The sequence below is a fragment of the Lepidochelys kempii genome, chromosome 3, assembly GCF_965140285.1.
Source record: "Lepidochelys kempii isolate rLepKem1 chromosome 3, rLepKem1.hap1, whole genome shotgun sequence".
Classification (NCBI taxonomy): Eukaryota; Metazoa; Chordata; order Testudines; family Cheloniidae; genus Lepidochelys; species Lepidochelys kempii.
The window spans coordinates 211039612-211061790 of NC_136382.1; the positions used below are offsets into that span (position 1 = coordinate 211039612).

Here is a 22179-nt window from a genome sequence, read left to right on the forward strand (position 1 = left end):
TAAATAGCAGCCAGGGGTGTTAAAATCTCTCCTAAATGTGAACTGTGGTAACTAATGGTGGACATAATCACGTCAAAGGGTTTTACCTCTGCCATCTCTTCCAGTTGCTTTCTACAATCCACCATCACCTTACTCTTGTCTGGCTTGAGCTTCAGCCAACTTGCTGTTGTGTTTGCCCCGGTCTCAACTAGACACTGGCTGATGCTCTTAACTGCATCACCCAAATCAGAGAGAGACAACAGTTAGGTGGCATCAGCATATTGAGTACACTGCACCCCAGGCCTCCTTACTAGCCCTCCTACCAGCTCCATACACAATATGATTACAGAAGAGATACCTACAGTCCGAAGAAGAGATTCTAAACATTTTACAGAAAGTCAGGTTTAGGGAGGAATAAGGCTGCAAGCTCCTTTAAGAAAAACATTCAGTGAGACCCAGATCCTCCTGAAGTATTTAGGCAACTAATTTCCATTGATTTTACTGGGAGCCAGGTGCCTAAATACTTTTAAGGATCGGGCCTGATTTAATTATTAGTGTCAGTTTCAGGCCAACTGCACCTGTATTCCCCCGAGTTGTTTCTCAAGAGCACCCACTCCTCTCAGCTGTCACCTTTCTTGGGCTGAAACCCACGTCTCTCCCTCCTGACCAGAGGGTTTTCCAGGCTGTACAATTCTCTGCCTGCCCTGCGATAGCCCCAGCAAGCCAGACTGTCTAAAGGACTAATGTCTGCTCTTTGCTCTCCCTCCAGGCTACACCCAGTGTACTGCCTGCAGTTACAAGTTACACCACTGCTCTTTATATGCAAACACATTTATTCTTAAGGTGAACATGTTACAGAGAAAACATTAGAAACCAATAAAAGAACCTACACCCATGCTAAAAAGCTTACACAAAGGTCACCCTCAACTCCAACCTCAGGCTCTGGTAGGCATCTGTCCTTTGAGACCCACAACTGGGTTTTCCCCATGGTTACAAGTTCATAACTGTATCAGATTCTGAACCAGAACTCAGACTGGACCAATAAGCCTGGTCCTTTACATAGGTTGGGCCTTTGGAACAGGTAATCATCAGACAATCACCCCTTTCCTCATGATATAGCTTCAAAAGGCTGAGTTTTTTCATAACTGGAGACGGGGAATCTGCATTAAACTCTCCCTGGGTATTTCCCAGGAAATCTACACCACACTTTTTGTCACCAAAAATCCATTCTTGTCTGCACAATTTCAGTATAATTCTTTGAACTTCCTGGCCTCACATCACATCTCCAGGCTAGAGAGGTTACATACAGCCCCACCCCACAATATACATAAACTTTGCATAAGATACAATATGATTTTTCAAGGATATTGCAGGAAATTACCATATCTATCACAATTAGTCCCTTTTGGTATTCTACAATAGGCACCCAGTTCCAGATCACCTCTAAATTAGTAAAAGTAACCTGAAAAAGTCACAAACAAATCCTCCCATCCCCTTGAAGGTAACAGAAAATAAGAATGGAAAGTGTGGCAAAATAATTAAAATAAATTTACATAATATGTTGAGTGTACAGTACAGACAATAGCGACATTATTCTCCATTATATGAGCCTAATTCACATTAGTGTTGAGGGGAATTATGCATATGTCACAAGAAAACTATTGCCCTAAAAAACTTGGAAGAAGAACTAAGCAGATGCTACAGTTATTTTAAGTGCTTAGCACTTACATAGTACATTGCAAACACTTAATAATTGCACCCAAGGGTGGTTGCAACAATGAATGTTTGGGATCGAAACCAGGCCTGGGGATTCGCAGTTTAAGGTTGTTTACTTTCCTTTAGCTCATCATGTGCAACACAGATCTTGTTTATATACCAGAACTGCTCCTGTGTGAAATGATAGTCTTAAGTGCTAGGAACATCTTTATAATAGGATAATGCTTTACACATTTTTCTCCATTCCATTACCACTTATGAAATCAAATATCACATGTAACAGGATTTAAGATGATTTTGTAGAGTAGCTTTGTTTTTTTCTGGAACTGCTATGCTGAAAGAATCAGCGTCTCTTCACAATTTTTTGCTACATTCTGCAAATTCTGAGCTTCCATTTTAAAAAAACTCAAAAGCATCTTTTTTCTGTTATGAAATCATAGAAACGTAGAGCTGGAAGGGACCTTGGAAGGTCATCAAGTCTAGTCCCCTGAGCTGAGGCAGGACCAAGTAAACCCCCAGACCAATCCTGTTCTTAAACACCTCCAGTGATGGGGAATCCACAGCCTCCCTTGGAAGCCTGTTCCAGAGCTTAACTACCCTGAGAGTTAGAAAGTTTTTCCTAATATCTGACCTAAATCTGCCTTGCTGCAGATCAAGCCCATTTCCTTTTGTTCTTCCTTCAGTGGACATGGAGAACAATTGATCACAGTTCTCTTTATAACAGCCGCTGACATATTTGAAGACTTATCCAATCCTGCCTCAAGCTTTTTTTTCCCCTCAAGACTAAAACAGGCCCAGTGTTTTTAAACCTTTCCTCATAGGTCAGGTTTTCTAAGTCTTTATCATTTTTCTTGCTCTAGACCGGACTCTCCAGTTTGTCCATATCTTTCCTAAAGTATGGCACCAGAACTGGACAGAGTACTCCAGATGAGGCCTCACCAATGCTGAGTACAGCAGGACAGTTACCTCCCGTGTCTTATATACAACACTCTTACTAATACACCACAGAATGATATTAGCCTTTTTTGCAATTGCATCACATTGCTGACTCATATTCAAGTTGTGATCCACTATAACCTCAGACACTTTTCAGCACTATTATCACCTACCCAGTTATCCCCCATTGTGTAGTTGTACACTGGACCCTTACTAGAACGTGGAATTTGGGATCCATGCACGGTACTGTTAGCGCGGGGACCGCGTTAAAATGAATTCCAATTAAAGTAATTAAATTTGGGATCCATGGCTGTGACCGCGTTATATGTGAATTCATGCTCCATAGACGCGCATTCTAGCGAGGGTCTGGTGTAGTTGATTTTTCCTTCCTAAGTGTAATATTAAACATTTATCTTTATTGAATTTAATCTTGTTGATTTCAGACCAATTCTACAATTTGTCAAGATCATTTTGAATTCTAATCCTGTGCTCCCAAATCTTTGCAATCCCACCCAGCTTGGTGTCATTCACACGTTATAAACATACTCTCCTTTCCATTATCCAAGTCATTAATGAAAACACTGACTAGCAATTGACCCATGACTGACTGCTGTAGGACCCCACTCAATATGCCCTCCCAGTCTGACAGCGAACCACTGACAACTACTCTTGTCCCTACATGCTTTCAACCAGCTGTGCACCCACCTTATGTTTTCTAGATGAAATTATCATTTCCCTAGTTTGTTTATGAGAATATCATGTGGGACTGAGTCAAAAGCCTTCCTAGAACCAAGATCTCTCACATCTAATGGTTTCCCCCTATCTATTAGGCCAGTAACGTGTCAAAGAAGGAAACTGGGTTGGTTTGAGATGATTTGTTTTTGACAAATCCATGCTGGTTATTCCTCATAACCCTATTATCCTTTTGGTGCTTACAAACTGAATGTTTAATAATTTGTTCCAGTATCTTTCCAGATATTAAAGTTAGGTCTGACTGGTCTATAATTCCTGGGGGTCCTCTTTATTCCCCTTTTAAAAGATAGGTACTATGTTTGCCCTTCTCCATTCTTTGAGAACTTATGGGGGATGGTGAGGTCCCAAAACATAACTGCTAACTATTCTGAGACTGCTTCAGCTACTTCCTCAAATACCCTAGCATGAATTTCATCAGGCCCTGCCTACTTGAATACAGCTAACTTAGCTTAATATTCTTCAACTTGTTCTCTCCCTGTTTTGGCTTGTGTTCCCCTCGTTAATATTAATTGTGTTGAGTATCTGGTCACTGTTAACCTTTTTAGTGAAGGCTGAAGCAAAACAGGCATTAAACGCCTCAGCCTTCTTGATGTCATCAGATCTCCTTCTCCCCACTAAATAGAGGGCCTACACTTTCCTTCCTTTCTCTTGCTCCTAATGTAATTAAAGAATCTCTTCTTATCGTCTTTCTTGTCTCTTACCAGGTGTAACTCATTTTGTGCCTTAGCCTTTCTGATTTTGTCGCTACATGCTTGTGCTATTCTTTTGTACTCTTCCTTAGCACTTTATCCATAGGTCATTAACGAGCTGCTAATGGAGCTATAATGGCCTCTTACTATTCTTCCAACAGTAACCTCAGAGACAGAGGACCTTGATGGGGACCTGGTCTTTTTTGGAGCTGACTCTCTTCGGCCCCATCTACACTGGCAAGTTTCTGCACATTAAAGCAGCTTTGCGCGCGGTAACTCCCGAGGCGTACACACTGCCAAGCCACTTAGTGCGCAGAAACTGCACAGATGCAGCACTCTAAAAAAAACACCTCGACGAGGCAACCAGTGCCCGTTGCTTACTGGTATAGCCTCCTGACAAGACAGGCAATGTCTGAAGCCCGACAAACCAGGCATGCCTGCCAGGATCAGACAAGTCTCCCAAAGTGAAAAGTGGGGGGGAAAAATTCTCTCACCTAAAATGAACTCACTATTCTAAACACTAACCTACAACTAACTGCAATAAAAACAGAAGGCAGAGTATGCGCTAGGAAGACACGCTAGAGTTGCATCTCAGGCCAAGGCAGTAGAGAAGGAACTGAGGACTGTTTGTCCGCACACCCCTATGTAGTATCAGTGTCTGCCACAAGACGACATAGGATGTATATGCAGGCCAAATGGACACTGCTAGCTAGAAATCTCCACTCAAGGGCTAGCGAGAGGTGCATGTACACCTCAAGCAGAACTCCCATAGGAAAAAGAGGAAATACATTATGCTCAGCATCTAAAAAGAAGTGTAATGCTATTGCTTTGACTCCTCCCCCGAGGTACAGCTGCTGCCTACAGGTTCTACCCATTCAGGTCAGCAAGAATACTAAATGGTGCCAAAATATTACATAGACTGTAAGTCAGCTGACTGACTACTTTCAGAAAGTAGTTCAGATACCCTTTGCAACTGACTTGTTTACAAGTCAGGCTTTGAAACAACTGACAAGCACATGTTCTTAAAGGCTGCAAAGCCAACTAAATAGCAAACATATGGCTAACTTACAGAGCTGCCAGCGCTCAAAGCCTTCCAACATAGGATTATTTTATTTTTAAAAACCAGGAAAGTTCATCTGCTCCTGCTTTTCATATTTTCCTTACCTGAAGCCAGAATTCTCACACATCCATAGAACCCTAGGACTGGAAGGGACTTTGAGAGGTCATCTAGTCCAGTCCCCTGCACTCATGGCAGGGCTAAGTATTATCTAGACCATTCCTGACAGGTGTTTGTCTAACCTGCTCTTAAAAATCTCCAAAGATGAAGATTCCACCTCCCGAGGCAATTTATTCCAGTGCTCAACCACCCTGACAGTTAGGAAGTTTTTCCTAATGTCCAACATAAACCTCCCTTGCTGCAATTTAAGCCCATTGCTTCTTGTCCTATCCTCAGAGGTTAAGGAAAACAATGTTTCTCCCTCCTCCTTGTAACAACCTTTTACGTACTTGAAAACTGTTATGTCCCCTCTCAGTCTTCTCTTTTCCAGACTAAACAAACCCAATTTTTTCAATCTTCCCTCAGAGGTCGTGTTTTCTAGACTGTTAATCATTTTTGTTGCTCTTCTCTGGACCCTCTCCAGAGAACTCTATAAATGTACTCTCTCTATAAACTCTATAAATGTACTCTCTATGCCATTATCTAAATCATTGATGAAGATATTGAACAGAACCGGACTCAGAACTGATCCCTGCAGGAATCCGCTTGTTATGTCCTTCCAGTATGACTGTGAACCACTGATAACTACTCTCTAAGAACCATTTTCCAACCAGTTTTGCACCCAGCTTATAGTAGCTCCATCTAGATTTCATTTCCCTAGTTTGTGTGTTGTAAACAAAGCTTTAATATCAAAGAATACATTTTAAAATATTAACCAAACACTGATTAGTCAGAGGCCCATCTACCATTACCAAGGTTCAGAGACAACAAAAGTCCAGCACATGCATGTTCAAGTGCTAGGAAAAGGAAGGATGCTGGCATTTCTGCCAAGAGATTGCCCCAGACCCTGCCTGCGAGCACTGTCCTTTGGCTAGTAAGTGTCTAATAAATTTAAGCCCAACTCTGGTAGCTGGAATGAAGAATGTACTTTCTTCTCCAGTAAGATACCTTCCCTCTCTCCCCTTCCCCGCCCCCACCAATTTACCAGTACTCCAGCTTCCATTTAAGCCCTTACAAACCCATCAACAGCTCCAGTGACCGTCTCTGCTGATGTTCACATCTTTCATAAACAGCAGCAGAACAAAACTGACATGATTTTAAGCTTTACTACTGCCAAATCAGCTGTGAAATTAACCAGAGCATTTTATTTTAACTCTGCTGGGACGCAGGAAAGCTCTGAACAACAGTAACACTGGATAGCTGTCTGTCACAAGCTTTAGCAAACAACATAGCTTTTATTCATGTTTGGAAAGCTTTTTTCATAACTTTAAGTGCCAGAAGATTATGGAAGAGGACTTGGATTTGTTTCTAAGTGAAAGCTAGTTCTGCAGCTGATGGCGGCTTAGGCTGCCCTTCCTCCAGGGAGAAAAAAAGTTTCCTACTCGCAACTTGTAAGTGGATTTTTCAAGCCCTCTTACAGAAGCTCTTCCATACTTGATGAAGAGTTAAGGCTTGTCTACATGAGGAACTTACTCCACAATAAGGCAGGGCGTATTTAAAGTGTTATAGCTGTTCTGGAATAACTCCCCCTGTGGAGACTTATTCTGGAACAAGAGCGTCCACACAAGGCGTTATTATAGAATAGTTATTCTGGTCAATTTTCCCCTTATAAGCCCAAATTTCACCAAAACAAAACCAAATGCCCCTGAAATTACCCCTCTTTAGTTTAATCCCAAATTTTTAGAAGAGTTTGAGGAAAACAAAACAAGAAAATAGGTCAGTAATACTTTGGTGAAGATTCACTGATATGAGAGTTAGAAGGAACCTTAAAGGAGAAAGGGCATACCTGAATCTCAGCCTTAATGGGCACTCATCACCCCTCCAGATGAACGTATTGGAGAAGTATTACTCCTGGGGACATTCTGTGCCAAAAAATTAAAAATTCTGTGCACGATATTTTAAAATTCTGCAAATGTTATTTGTCAAAATAATGCTAAATAATTAGGCCAGTTTCAATTATTTTTTTTATTTCAAAATACCTGTCAGCAAGTACGTCTAACAATACAGACACACACAAAAATTCCCCCAGAAGTAGGAAGTTCCCCTATGACAACCCAGTTCCTGTTTCTCTGCCCCCTTTCCCCCTCCCAGAGCCCAGCCGGGGGGCCAAGCACCTGCACCCCCTCTCCCCCAGAGCCCAGCTGCAGGGCCCCCCCCTTGCCAAAACACTCATCCCCCTCACCCCCAGAGCCCAGGGATCCAGAGGGAGAAACAGCCTGATGCTCAGTCCCAGGCTTGCATGGAGTTTCCTGCGCGTTGCTGTCTCCTTCCCTCAGGGCATGCTGGGAACTGCAGCTGTCAGGAACCCTTTAGCTCCCTCCCTCTTCCGTCCTCCCCCCGTTGGCAGTGTCTTCTATGCATGAGCTGGGCTCTGCCGGGTACAGCAGCACATTTCTGTGGGAGAAAGGAAATGCTGCGTGCACAATGTTAATTTCTGCAAAATTCTGCATTGCGCAGTGGTGCAGAATTCCCCCAGGAGTAAAGTATGTGCTGATCTTAAAAGCAGTCACAGTTCAAAAGAGATGCACTTATGTAGCTGGTGTCAACAATTAAACATTTAACTTGAAAATCCTGTTTCCATCTGAAAACATTATACTTACTATGTCACAAGAAACACCTAACAACTCTACATGAAAGAAAAAAAATATTTCCAGTTTGTTTACTCTGTATTTGACAGCACCATGTATAATCAGTGGCACAGCTTTGTTGATGGTCATTTGCACTTTCTGTCCTACAAACTAACTTGACAATATTACTCATGCCCTGTTCTGGAGAGAGCTCATGTGTGTGTTCTTCCCCCGGCTCAGCAAGAGGGTGTTTCCTAGTAGCAGCAGTAAAGCTGAAACTGAAGAGGCAAAAGGCAAGCATATACATAAAAAGAAGGGGGAGAGGGTGTGGCCCATGCCTGTTTAGAGGCATTGCTTTTAGACCCACCCAAAAGACCCTCACAAACACAGGAGAGGGAACCTGAAAAGCCTTTAATTTTTTTTAAATTTAAAAATTTAGAAGTATTATCAGAAAAATTAATGTTAAATTAGTCTGCTCCAAAAAATTCAAGTTGCCAATGTCATTTTAAATACTCAAATTACACAAAGCTTTGAAAAAGAAAATCAGAGGGTAGTACAAAACTAAATTGTCGAAATTTTGGCCAAATGACCACTGATACCTGTTTCCCAAATACCATTCATAAGGAAGAGAACTGGGAGTGAGGGATGGATGAAGAATGCCCTTTCCGCCTTCCAATTATGATAAGTGCAACAGGATGTGACACCTCGCTCAAATATCCTTCACTTCAATCCCAAAGTTCACACATATGTGGTGTCCACTCATTATTAGAATGTATCTACATCAGAAATAATCATGAAACAGAAGCTAAAGACAGTTATTTACACTGAAGGAATGCATCCCACAGGGTGTAAGTTTCCTTTACGAACAATTTTTGTATTAGTCATTCTGGGTCTCTCTCACACACTGTTCCCCACATTTGAGAAACAAGGGAGGAGAGAAGAGAGGAAAGGCAATTGTTTAAAAATATATTTTATATATTTATTTCAGCAGTTTGACAGACAATTTTGGTTGGGGTACGGGAGGAAGCAATTGTAGCATTTTTTAATCTTATTTTTTAAATTAAGATTTGATAATATTAAGTTAAAGGCCTTCCTATTAGCCCACAATAAGATTACCACCCAAGTGAAATTCCTCAACCATTTATTAAGCTCAGGTTCTGATTATTAACTCAGACAGGAAGCACTCTGAAATTACCATCCTAATAAAAACAAAATAAAGGAACAACAGAGAAGGATATTTGACAAGAGAATCAAGTGACCATTTTAAAAGCATAACATTTCTTTGATTTCTGATGGTTTAAAATTAAGTGGTGCTTTTGCTTAACACTTCTAAAATTGTTTCTAATCTCCAATACAATTTGGATTCAGAAGAATCAAGTCCACACTTTGTAAGTTATCACTATATTGCTTTATCAGTGTTATTTACATTTTTAAAGGGGTGGGGACAAAAATTGTTTTGTAACATACCAATCTTCAGCAGTCTTGAAGATCCTGCTTTTAAACCAGCCAGCAGTGGAAGTAGTTTAGATCTTAAAGTTAAAATTATGAGACCTTTTGTACATAGAGAGATACCAAGAACTCAGAGCATAGCACAACCTACACCTGAATGTTCCAATGCTATATTTAATAATTATGGCTACTGTTTTCAAAATCATTCACTAATTTTTTGTGCCTGAACTGAGAAGAAACTGATTGATTTTCAGAAAGGCTGAAAATTTCTCAAGGTAGGAACACAGGAATTGGAGGTCCATAAAATTAGTGAACATTTCTGAAAATGTGACTGTATAATATTTAGAGTTTTAGTATTTCCATATACCAGACAAAGAATTCAAGCACTGATTCCATACACTTATTTCTTACCTTCTGAAAAGCAACATCTACATTACCACTAAAAAAAGTCACAACTACAATATACAACCAAACCACACAAATCTTATCCAAAAGTACACAACCATTTTCAAATGTATACTCATAATATGCTACAACAAAATAGCTAATTAAACAGGTGTTTGTGCACTTCAGTGTGATTCTCCATTCTGGGATGTATGCACACTGGGTGGCAGCATGAACTGAAACAGAGGGACAGAAACGTTACTAGTGTGATCTAACATACTGATGGTGGTAGGCTACTCCTTGTAGATTGGTACTGTATTCTGCAAATGTTACCTAAATTTATGATTACTTTGCTGTTTAGTGCTTATGTTGCTCTGAAGACGTGCACTTGAGCAACCTTAAATGCAGAGAATCCTGTTTGGGAAGCCCAGGCTAACACTCTGCTACTACTTTGAAGTCACCATTCACTAGCACTGTAAACACACACAACTGGCATGACCGTCACAGTCTAGTGCATTCCAGAATCATAGGATCAGCCACAGGGTCACCCTTCGCTGCAGAGTTGAGCAACAGTCTAAGCTATTATTTTAAAAGTAAAGATCTTTAGTGTTTATGCAAGAAAGGTTAAAAACATTAACTTAGTCTAACCAACGTATTGTTTTTCTGAGTCTGCAGACAGACTAAGGGCTTGCCTACACTACAAAATTAAGTAGACTAATTCGACCTCAAGCCTCCCAGTTAATTAAGTCGATCGCGTGTGACCACACCACACTCATTATCTCGATGGAATATGTCCTCACTAGCAACGCCTGCATCAATGCACAAAACAGTGCATCATGGGTAGCTATGCTAACGTGCAACTTGCTGTAGTGTGTTTTGGGAAGTTTGTGCAATGCCTCATGGGACCAAAACACTGTCGCAGGGGAGAATGGGAACATTGCGTCGGCATCCCATGATGCACTGTCCTCCCTCCCTCATATCAGTGGCAAACAACCCCGTGGTTTTCGTGCCTTAAAACCCTATGCATATGCCATAACCCCAGAAGCACAGAGCTTTCTCAGTTGTGCACTCTTGCCGTGAGCATCTCAAACACCTCGCGCCTTCTCTTGCAGTACCTCCAGAGCCAAAGTAGGGTCCACCACGCGGAACATAGCGATGTCCTGCAAGCAGCCCTGCTGCAAGCCATTGGAAAAAAACAAAACAAAAACAATTCAGAGTTGCTGCTGGCAGTCACAGAGCAGCTGCACTCTGTTGAGTGCCATTTCTGGCCCCATGAAACAAGCACTGACTGGTGGGACTGCACCGTTTTGCAGGTCTGGGATGACGAGCAGTGGCTGCAGAACTTTCGAATGTGGAAGGCCACCTTCCAGGAACTCTGTGCAGAGCTTTCCCCTGCCCTGCAGTTCAGCAACACAAAAATGAGAGCTGCTCTGACAGTGGAGAAGCGAGTAGAGATCACTATTTGGAAGCTTGCACTGCCAGACAGTTACTGGGCAGTAGGGAATTAATTTGGAGTAGGTAAATCAACCATGGGAGCTGCTGTGCTTCAAGTGTGCAGGGTCATTAATTGACTTCTGCTGTGAAGGGCAGTGAGTCTGATAAATGTGCAGGACATAGTGGATGGTTTTGCCGCGATGGGGTTCCCTAATTGCGGTGGGGCAATAGATGGCACACATATCCCCATCTTGGCACCAGACCACCTTGCCAAAGAGTACATAAAACCGAAAGGGATTCTTTTCAATGGTGCTGCAAGCGCTGGTGAATCACAGGGGGCGTTTCACCAACATCAACGTAGGATGGTCGGGAAAGGTTCATGATGGGCACATCTTTAGGAACTGGGGTCTGTTCAAAAAGCTGCAATCTGGGACTTTCCTTCCAGACCACAAAATGAACACTGATGACATTGAGATGCCTGTAGTTATCCTGGGGGACACAACCTACCCCTTGCTCGCATAGCTCATGAAGCCATACACCGGCTGTCTGGATAGCAGCAAGGAACGGCTCGACTATAGGATCAGCAAGTGCAAAACGGTGGTTGAATGTGCCTTTGGTTGTTTGAAAGGATGCTGGAGAACTTAACAAGGTTGGACCTCAGTGAAGAGAAAATCCGCATGGTTATAGCTGCCTGCTCCATAATGTCTGTGGAAAAAAAGGGGGGAATTTTCCACAGGAGTGGACAATTGAGGCAGATCACATGGCAGCCATTTTTGAGCAGCCAGACACCAGGGCAATAAGAAGAGTATAGCAAGGAGCGCTGCATATCCACAAGGCTTTGAAAAGCCGTTTCAATAATAAGTCACAGTTATGTGAGCTGCTTGTCTGCATTGTGTATTCCCAAAGCTTCACCTGGGCTTGTATCATGGTCCCTGTAAAGCCAACCCCATGCCAACGCCCACTGCTTCTATTCAATAAATAACATTTATTTCTCAAATCCATTTACTTTATTTAGCAAACATAAATAAAGAGGGAGAACAAAAAAAGTTAGCTTTGGGGAAAAGGGGTTATGAAGCTGGAACAGGAGAAACATTTTCAGCAGTGTAACATAACACCACATTCTAGACCATCAAAGGTCCGTGAATGGGCGCCTTCTGTTCCTTGTACCCTACCCCTGAGTTAAGTGAAAGGGATAATGGACTTTTTGCCCACACTTCATGGAACGCTTGGGGTAGGGGGATTCTGCACCAGGTGATGCTGGCTGACCACCAGGGTCTCTACTCTCCTGCTTCTGTTCCTGCAGTTCACCCAGACTCCTCAATGTCTGATTGGTCCCACATAATCCGAAGCATCTCATCCTGCACCGCACACTCACGGGAAGCTTTTCTGCTCTCCATGTCCACGTCTAACTTCTCAGACAATGAAATCCTCCATTCTCTCAGTTCTGTGTCAGCTGTCCCGGAGGCGTTCATTATCTCGGTGAACATGTCCTCCCGCGTTCTCTTTTTCCTCCTTCTAATCAGCTAAAGTTGGCTTTCAGATGTTGATGACACGCCAAAGGATACATTTCCAGCTGTCAGTCATGGGAAAAAAGGTACCATTGTACATGCATAAAATGTTTCCATAGCAAGGACATTTTCATTAACAAAACTTATTTCACTAGGTGCAAGCCATAATCAGAACCCGCAACGGTTCACTGTGCCAGCCATGGCGAGTAGCGCCCCCACCACGACCCCGAGTCATAGGTGACCACACTTTTAATGAAGTTTATGGCATGCTCATGTTGGGAGCAGAGGTAGCTAGTCGAACAATTGCCCCTTCCCATAGCACCAAAGGAAGCTGTTTACAAACAGGGCGGAGGGGGGAACGTTTTCACTCCCAAATTACGGAATCTCACAGGTGGTGAGAATATCAGCCATTAAATTACTTACTGACCTATGCCGAGCATAGTAAAGGCACATTAGCGGCCGTGTGGTTTGGCGATCCGGAATGTGGGGGGTGGGGTGGGTCTACATGCTTCCCCGCCCTATTCTTGTAAGCGCACTTTTAATGAGAACTTCCCCCGTATCACATAGGGTCACCTAGGGGAAATCAGTCTCCTGAGAGTAACAGAGGCAAAAAGGAAGGAGATGCTGGTCCTTATATTGCTATGCTGTTACCACAATGATGCCAGCGAATTAATTCAGCAGTTGTGTGGGAAAATGTCCAAGAAATAAGACTGCCCTGCCCAGAAACCTTCTGCAAAGTATTGCAGAGTACCTCCATGAAAGTTTCCTAGAGATGGAGGATTCCCAAGCTATCCCAGTCCACATAAAAAGTCTTTTCCGGGGGCGTAGCTGGAGCAGCCTCTCGTAAACTGAGAACCACAGAACTTTGCTTTTTCTTCACAGTAAACATGCAATACCACAGAACGTGTGTGCCCGCTAAAGTTTAATTGGACTTTGATTGTAACTGTACACTCCCCAGAGGTGCCTTCCCCGACATCACAGTCAGCCACCATGATGTCCTACGACCCACAGGGCTCCAGGGTTAAAAATATTTCCTGGCTCTTAGGGAGACTGGATCCACCACTCGCCTGTCTCCCATTCTCCTCCTCCTTCTCATCCACCATATCGTTCTCCCTGTTGTCCTAGAGTCACACCTGTGAGGTGTCCACGTTGCTTGTGGGGGTACCGGTAAGGTCACCCCCAAGAATCGCATGCAGCTCGCTGTAAAACTGGCATGTGAGGGGTTCAGCACCAGAATGACTGTTTGCCTCCCTTGCCTTCTGGTACGCTTGGCGAAGTTCTTTTATGTTCACGCTGCACTGCTGTCCGTCCCTCATGTAGCCCTTCTCCCTCATTCCACGAGCGATCTTCGCATAGATCGCAGTGTTTCTTCTGTTGGATTGGAGCTCTGTCTCCACAGACTCTTCTCCCCACACAGCAATGAGATCCATCACGTCCTCTGCAGACCAGGCTGGAGCGCATTTGGGGCGTGTAGTCTCCATGATCAGCTGTGTTCAAGCTGGCACATTCCCAATGCTGATCAAACAGGAAATGGGAAATCAAAAATTCCCGGGGCTTTAGCAGGGGAGGGTCTGTTTCCTGTGTACCTGGCTGCAGTGCAGCAGAGTTGAGAATGATCTCCAGAGCGGTCACAGACGAGCATTGTGGTACACCACCTAGAGGCCAATTAAGTCGAATTACACAATGCTGCGTCTGCACTACCTCACAGTCGACCCATGAAAATCTAATTAAGCGCGGCGCCTCTCGCAGAGGTGGATTACAGAAGTTGACATTAGAGGCAATTTAAGTCGGCATAAAGGACCCAGTATTGTGGACACATACATTAACAGGTCAACTTAAGGCGGCTTCCTTCAACCTAACTCTAGTATAGACCAGGCCCAAGACAAGAATTCTGAGAAATGCAGACTTCCCCATTCTCCTCCAAAATCATTCTGACTCCGAAATCTATCACTAACATTTTGGTGGTCATGAACTATTTCACCGATGACTACTTAATCAGGAACATACTGCTAATATGCTTATCCCACAATACCAAACTGTCTGACACACCTTTCTAGATTCCAGAAACCTTAAATGTCCCCCATCCAGCTGCCAAAACTTGCAGTTTCCTTCAACATCCCTCTCCAAAACAATTTATATAAATTAATCTGTATAGTATAAACATTACAGTACATTGACAATTTGAGCCCAGAAAAAAATGAATATCAATTAACAATACTGTATTATTTAATAGGTAATGCAATAAAAAACTATTTTTTTTAATCTCCCAGATGTTGCCCCAGAATGTCCTGTTTTAGAGAGTCACCAAAACCAGACTTAAATAAATGACAGGTCAATTCCAGCAACACTTGTTTTTAAAGTAATCTATTCAGACATAGATTAGATTTGAAAATTGTTACACAAATAGAAAACTAAGGGAAGCTGATCAACTGTGCAGTTATTCAATCCGAAGCAAGATCAAATGAATGCCATCCTCCATCATCAAATACTTGTGCTAATGTACCACAGTGTTGACAGCAGCTCCACCTGTTAGCTGTAGGTCATAAATTTAAGCAAAAATGCTACCAATAAGTATTTTCTCTTTTAAGACCTCTTTCATCGACAGTGTTCAAACCAAAATTTGCAGAAACAGCACAAAAGCTTGCCTCAGTACAGAGAAATGACTAAACAAAAATAACTTTTTAAAATAGATAAATGAAAACTTTATCTGGTAATTAGGCAACAGAAGAGAAGGATAATCTGTAGGATTCCAAGAGGCACTCAACGTTTTACAGGGTGGTTTTATCCTTCATAAATACAATCTGGCTGCAGCAACCCAAACCACAAAGTTCTTGTCTCAATTATAAAATACCTTTGGGCATTTACAAAAGATAAACTGAAGGGAAAAGATGCATCAATAAAGTTCTCATTGATAAGCGTATTGCCTATTACAGGACAGCATTGCACTTCACCCCTTTTGCGGGGGAGATCAGGAAGATCTGTTTGTTCGTAGACATAATACAAAAACCTCACTTTGCAGTGGTATTTTTCCATATGGACTGTGTGGCGCGTGGCTATGCCTTTGGGAAGGATGACTCTCAACCGGTTTATTTTCTTTCACTCCCAGAACTCAACAACAGCACCAACCCTTTCCCCCCCGGCCACCCCCTCCCTGAGCGCGGGTCAGCTGGTAGAAAACCATCCCCTTTCTCGGGGAGGTCCGGGCTTCTTCCGACAGATCGCCATCGCCCTGCTCCCCGACAGGCCTCGGCTTTTGGGAGGAGACTCCCAGCGCGGGTCCGGCCACTGGCGGCCGCGGAGAGACGCGGGGGGGGGACGCCCCAAGGGGCGCGCGGCGGGGGGGGGGGAAGGAGGGGGACGCCCCAAGGGGCGCGCGGCGGGGGGGGGGGAAGGAGGGGGACGCGCCCCCAGGCAGCAGAGCCCGGCCAGGCCGGAGTCCGCCCGAGCGCGGGGGTTTATAAACGGACCCCGGGGGCAAGGGCCCCTGCGCCCCCAGCCGCAGCCCGGTACCCGCCCATCCCCGGGGCCCGCCGGCTCCGCAGCGGCCCGGCCTGGGACTCCCCGGCCCCCGCGGCAGGTGATGCGGGGTTCGGCTCAGGCTCGCCACCAGGGGGCCGCCGGGGCCGGGCTCGCCCGGGGCGCCGCAGGGACGCGGGGCCGCCCTCACCTGCCGAGCGGCCGCTTCATGGCCGGCTCCCCGGGGGGCCGCGCGCTCGCGGCGCCGGCCAGGCGCAGGCCGCGCCTCAGGCTGCAGCCCGGCTCGGGCGGGCCGGCGGGGCGCTCGTGCTCCAGCGTGACGGCCTCGTTCCGCTTTCTCATCCCGCGGCCCCGTCTCTCGCCGGCAGCACCGGGGGCGGCGGCTCCTGTCCCCGAGCTCAGCCCCGGCCCTTCCCTACATCGCACCGGCAGCGGCGAGGCCGCGGCCCGCCCCCGCCAATCAGAGGCGGCGGGGAGACCACGTGACGGCACGGCCCGTCGCTAGGGGCGCAGGGGGTGGCCCCAGCTTCTCCTGCCCACACCAAAGATGGCTAGCGAGCCCACGGCGGCCATCTTGAGTGGGGGCAAGCGGGCACAAGCCCACGGCGGCCATCTTGAGTGGGGGCAAGCGGGCACTGTGGGGGTGGTATCTAGGCCTCCACAGGCAGCGCGAGGGAAGATCCCTTCCCGGGTCTGGGCACGTGGGGCAACGCAGGCTGCTCTTCCATCCCCTCCCCTCCCCCCCCCCAGACCTGCCCCCCCTGCACCGCGTGTGGCCACCCCTACCCTCCCTGCCCCTCCCACAGGGCAGCTACGGAGACCACCAGAAGAGAAAATGTCAACCCAGGGTTCTTCAGCCCTCCTTGGCACCCACGTTTCCCTGCCAGGGCCGTGCAATGGGGGGTTTGCAGGCGTGACGACACCCCCACATTGTCCAGAGCAGGCCGCTTTCCTCATGCCTCTCCTAGTTAAATCATACATCAACCCTTCTGAGGAGGAAAATCACAGCATCCCTCCCTAAATACTGAGCCCCCCTGACTTCAACCCTGGGCCTGAATTTTCAGAAAATTCAGCTGATCAGGTCCAACTGTTCCCCCACCCGCAAAAAAAATACCCTTGTCAAACCTCAAAACTCTGGGAAGAGGTCTCTGTGAAGTCTCTTTCTTTCTGTCCACCCCCCCCACACACACATCACCTTTAGACTGAAATGAAGTCTGGGAAGTTTCACCCAAAAAGAAAAAAATTAGAATATTTTATGAGTCAGTGAAAACTGTAATGAAAAATCTCTCTGTAATATTATAGGATTCACTACCCACAAACTATACAATAAAAAGGGAATAAAACACTCAAAGAACAACAGAAGTAGTATTTCTTGCACACTGAAGTCTTGTATCAATCTTCACTGCGGAGGATGAGGGGGAGATACCCACATTACAGCCGGTCTTTCTGGGCAACAGATTTGAAGTACTATCCCACATTCGTGTGTCAATAGAGGAGATTTTAGAACAAACCGAAAAACTAAAAAGTAATAAGTCACCAAGACCAGATGATATTTACTTAAGATTTTGAAAGGAACTCCGATATGGAATTGGAGAAATGATCATTGTAGTATGTAACCTATCACTGAAATCAGGCTCTGTAGCTGATGACAGGAAGGTAGCTAACATAACCCCAAATTTTAAAATGGGCTCCAGAGGAGATCCTGGCAATTACAGGCCAGGGAGCCTACCTTCAGTAACATGCAAATTGGTACAAACTATAGTAAAGAACAGAATTATCAGACACATAAACATGATTTGTTGGGGAAGAGTCAATACAGTTTTTGTAAAGGGAAGTCATGCCTCACCAATCTACTAAAATTCTTTGAGGAGGGTCAACAAACATAGACCAAGGTCACTGACCCAGTGGATATAGTGTATTTGGACTTTCAGAAAGTCTTTGACAAGGTTCCTTACCAGAGGTTCTTAAGCAAAGTAAGCAGTAATGTGATAAGAGGATCAGCAACTGGTTCAAAGATAGAAAACAAAGGGTAGGAATAAATGGTGAGTTTTCACAATGGAGAGAGGTGAACTACAGGGTCTCCCAAGGATCTGTACTGGGACCTCTGCTGTTCAGTATATTCATTAATGATCTAGAAAATGGGGTGAACAGTGAAGTGGCAAAGATTGCAGACAATATATCATTATTTGAGATAGTTAAGTCCAAAGCTGACTCTGAAGAGTTACAAAGAATCTCACAAAACTGAGTAACGGGGCAACAAAAGTGGCAGATGAAATTCAGCACTCATAAATGCAAAGTAATGCACATTGAAAAAAATAATCCCAAGTATACATAGACAATGATGGTTCTAAATTAGCTCTTACCCCTCAGGAAAGAGATCTTGGAGTCATCATAGATAATTCTATTAAAACTTCCACTCAATGCACAGCAATGATCAAGAAGGCTAACAATATGTTAGGAACTATTAGGAAAGGGATAGAAAATAAGACTGAAAATATCATAATGTCATTATATAAATCCATGGTACACCCACACCTTAAATACTGTGTCCAGTTCTGGTTGCTCATCTCAAAAAGGATATAGTGGAACTGGAAAAGTTCAGAGAAGGGCAACAAAGATGATCCAGGGCACAGAACAGATTACACACAAGGAAAGATTAGAAAGATTTAAAAGATTATGATTGTTCACCTTTGAAGAGAGACGACTAAGGAAGGTGACTATGATAGAGGTCTTTAAAATCATGAATGGTGTGGAGAAAGTGAAAATGATATTTAGTGTAGTGGGCTTCACTCAGAGACAGCAGGCCTAGTTCACAGGCGACGGCTCAGTCTCCTAGTTTTGGGATGGTCTTGCCAGGCAATCTGAGGGCCTGAGGGCAATCTGGCAGCTATTACAATCCCTTGTTCCCCAGTGCTCCCCACAGTCCCCTGGTCAGCTGCAGGGGGGAGAAGGGTAGAGGGACCCAGGCCCTCCCACTCCACCAGGTCCCAGTTCAGGGCCCACAGGGGAAGGGGAGGCTCAGTCTCCTCTGGCTGGTACAACATGCCAGCCTCCCCTGGGCCACTTCCTACTTCTTTTGTTCTCTCTTCAGTTTGGGGCATGGTCCTAGCACTCAGCTTCCCTCTCAGCAGATGATTGCTCAAACAAACTCAATAATTCAGACAGTCAGTTGGGGCTTCCCAGCTCACATTTTAGTACCCAATTCATTGCTCCACCTTGTCAGAAAGAAGGGGGAGGAGAGAAGGGGTCAAGCCCTTGGCCTCTCCATTGGGTCTTACCCACAGTCCAGTTTCTTCCCCGTAGATCCCTCTATCCCAGAAGCTACAGCCTGGCTGCTTTCCTGCAGACAGTTTCTCCTTCACTCACCCCCTGCTTGCCTCTCAGAGTCCCCTTTGAAGCAGGCCCTCCATTTGGAGCATGGTCTGCAGCTGCTAAGGCACAGGGCCTTTGTGGCCCAATAGTGCTCCACAACTCCCTTACCCTTAGTGTGGGATCCGTAGACCCCATCATCTTTTCCCTTTCACGCAATACAAAAAACCAGGGGTCACCTGAGGAAATGAATAGGCAGCAGGTTTAATACAAACAAGAGGAAGTACTTTTTCATGCAACACACACCTAACCATGGAACTCATTGCCACGGGATGTTATGATTGCCAGAAGTGTAGCTAGGCTCAAACAAGACCTGGATAAGTTAATGGAGGATAGGTCCATCAATGCCTATTACCCAACATGTTAAGGAATGCACTCCTTGCTTGGGGAGACCCTAAACTGGATTACCAGAAGCCAGAAGTGGAAGAGGGGGTGAATCATTCCATAAATGCCCTGTTCTGTACACTCCCTCTCAAGATTTGGTATGGGCCATTGTCAAAGACAGGATACTAGGCAAGATGGAGCAGGGTCTGACCCAGTATGGCCGCTCTTTATGTTCTTCTAGTTCCCTGCACAATCATTAAACATCACCTTCTACTTCATATTCCCACCATTATCTTTCAACATTGTAGCCGTGTTGGTCCCAGAATATTAGAGAGACAAAGTGGGTGAGGTCATATCTTTTACTGAACCAACTTCTGTTGGTGAGAGAGACAAGCTTGTCTCTTTCACCAGATATTACGTCACCGACTTTGCCTCTCTAATATCTTTCAAATCACTCTGCCTGATAATACAAGTTTCCTTGTCACAGCTGGAGACTTTATATCCCAGTTAGCTCTGCAGCTATCTGAAAAGTTACTGCATTTAAATTAAAGACTTGTGGACATATTTGTCACTTGTTTTTTTCCAGTACAGTTACATTTTAACACAGCAATCTTAATATAGATTTGGAAAAGTTACGCATATAATCTTGCTTTGGTCATATTTTAACTACAGATGATAAACAGCTAAAAAAAGATTACTTTCCTCCTCTCCTGTCTCGTTCCTATCATACAAATAAACAAAAAAGACCATTTAAAATTGTATGAAGATTCTTTTAAAGAGATTGTATTCAATACACTTCTCCAGCACTGCCTAGAAGAACACAGTTTAAAAGGATCTCAGGATTCTCAAAGAATGTATCTTGTCAATTCTAATTGTTTATTTGTTATCACACCATATCCAGAATCAAAGTCTTTGAGACTTTAGGAAGGTGTTCATAGTAGTCATACTACTGGTTCAGTAGTTTTCTATGGGCTCACTGCCATTATCTAAGCAAAAATTTCTAAAATAAAATTTTATGTGACAATAGTATTCCAGATTAAAGACCTCAACAAGAACCAGATGGGTGAACCTTTTGCACCCATGCTGATAATCTTGTAGGACCTAGACCAGAGATAGGCAAACTACAGCCCGCGGGACACATCCGGCCCGTGGGACCGTCCTGCCCGTCTCCTGAGCTCCCAGGCTTTCCAACAAACCTGTCCTGCTGCTCTGAGTGAAGGGGGGGCCAAGAGGTCCTGGTGGGCAGTCAGGGGATGGGGGGGCGTCAGATGGGGCGGAGGTTCGGGGAGGGGGGTGGTCAGGAAACAGGGGGGGTTGGATAGGGGGTGGGGTCTCAGGAGGGGGGGACAGGGCGCAGGGGGGGTTAGATATGGGGTGGGGTCCTGGGGGAGCAATTAGGGATGGGGGTCCCGGGAGGGGGGAGTCAGGGGACAAGGAGTAGGGGGGCTTGGATAGGGTCCCGGGGGGTGGTTAGGGGTGGGGGGTCCCGAGAGAGTGTGGTCAGGGGACAAAGTGCAGGGCGTTGGATGGGTGGGGAGTTCTGAGGGGGGCAGTCAGGGGGCGGGAAGTGGGAGGGGGCAGATAAGGGGCGGGGGCCAGGCTGTTTGGGGAGGCACAGCCTTCCCTACCCAGCCCTCCATACCATTTTGCAAACCTGATGTGGCCCTTGGGCCAAAAAGTTTGCCCACCCCTGACCTAGACCTAAATAATCACAGAATTCATCCCCTGCAAGGATGTGTTATCACATTCCGGGGTGCAATCCAGATCAGTGAAGGGTTGTGTCAACATGCATCTTGGGGTGCCTCACAACGCTTTGCTGTTGTAACTTCCAACCTGGGCCACTCTCAAACAGCAAGCAGGCGCAGGTCAAATCCTGAGTGTCTGTGTATAGTTGTAGCCTGCCAGCTATACACCAGCCATGCTTTGGCTTCCAGACGCCTTGGTTACTATTTGCAGGGTGACCCTAAATTTTCCTCAAAAATGGCTGTTGTGATCAGTTCAGATATTAGAGGTCCGTTGTCAATGTACAATGGTTTGCTACTTTAATCGGAGTTACCAAACAATTCATTTTAAACACAATCCTGGATTAGTTTTTATTAAAGAATAAACAAGCTTATTTAACTACAGAGAGAGAGATTTTGAGTGAGTACAAGTACAAGATATTAAAGTCAGAAATAGTTACAAGATAAATAAAGATAAAATCCTTCCTAGTAGCTAAGACTTAATAACCTGGTTCAAGATAAAAACCTTATCACATGCTCCTAGCAACATGGCTGACTAAATTCTCAGGTCAAACCTCCTCCCAAAGTCCAAAGTCTGGTTCATTTGTCTTGGTAAAAGACATAGTGAGAGATAAAGAAAGAGACTGTACCCAGGGT

The 22179-nt window shown here is 44.9% G+C and overlaps 1 protein-coding gene across 1 annotated transcript in view; it reads right to left on the reverse strand.

Moving 5' to 3' along the window:
- The window catches only part of ABHD12 (abhydrolase domain containing 12, lysophospholipase), a 50783-nt gene extending 34215 nt beyond the window's left edge, over nt 1–16568 (reverse strand). The window contains exon 1 of the mRNA XM_073339952.2: nt 16299–16568. Coding sequence (XP_073196053.1) covers nt 16299–16450 — 152 coding nt within the window. The 5' untranslated portion in view covers nt 16451–16568. The remainder of the gene's footprint in view (nt 1–16298) is intronic.
- Between the last annotated feature and the right edge of the window lie 5611 nt (nt 16569–22179).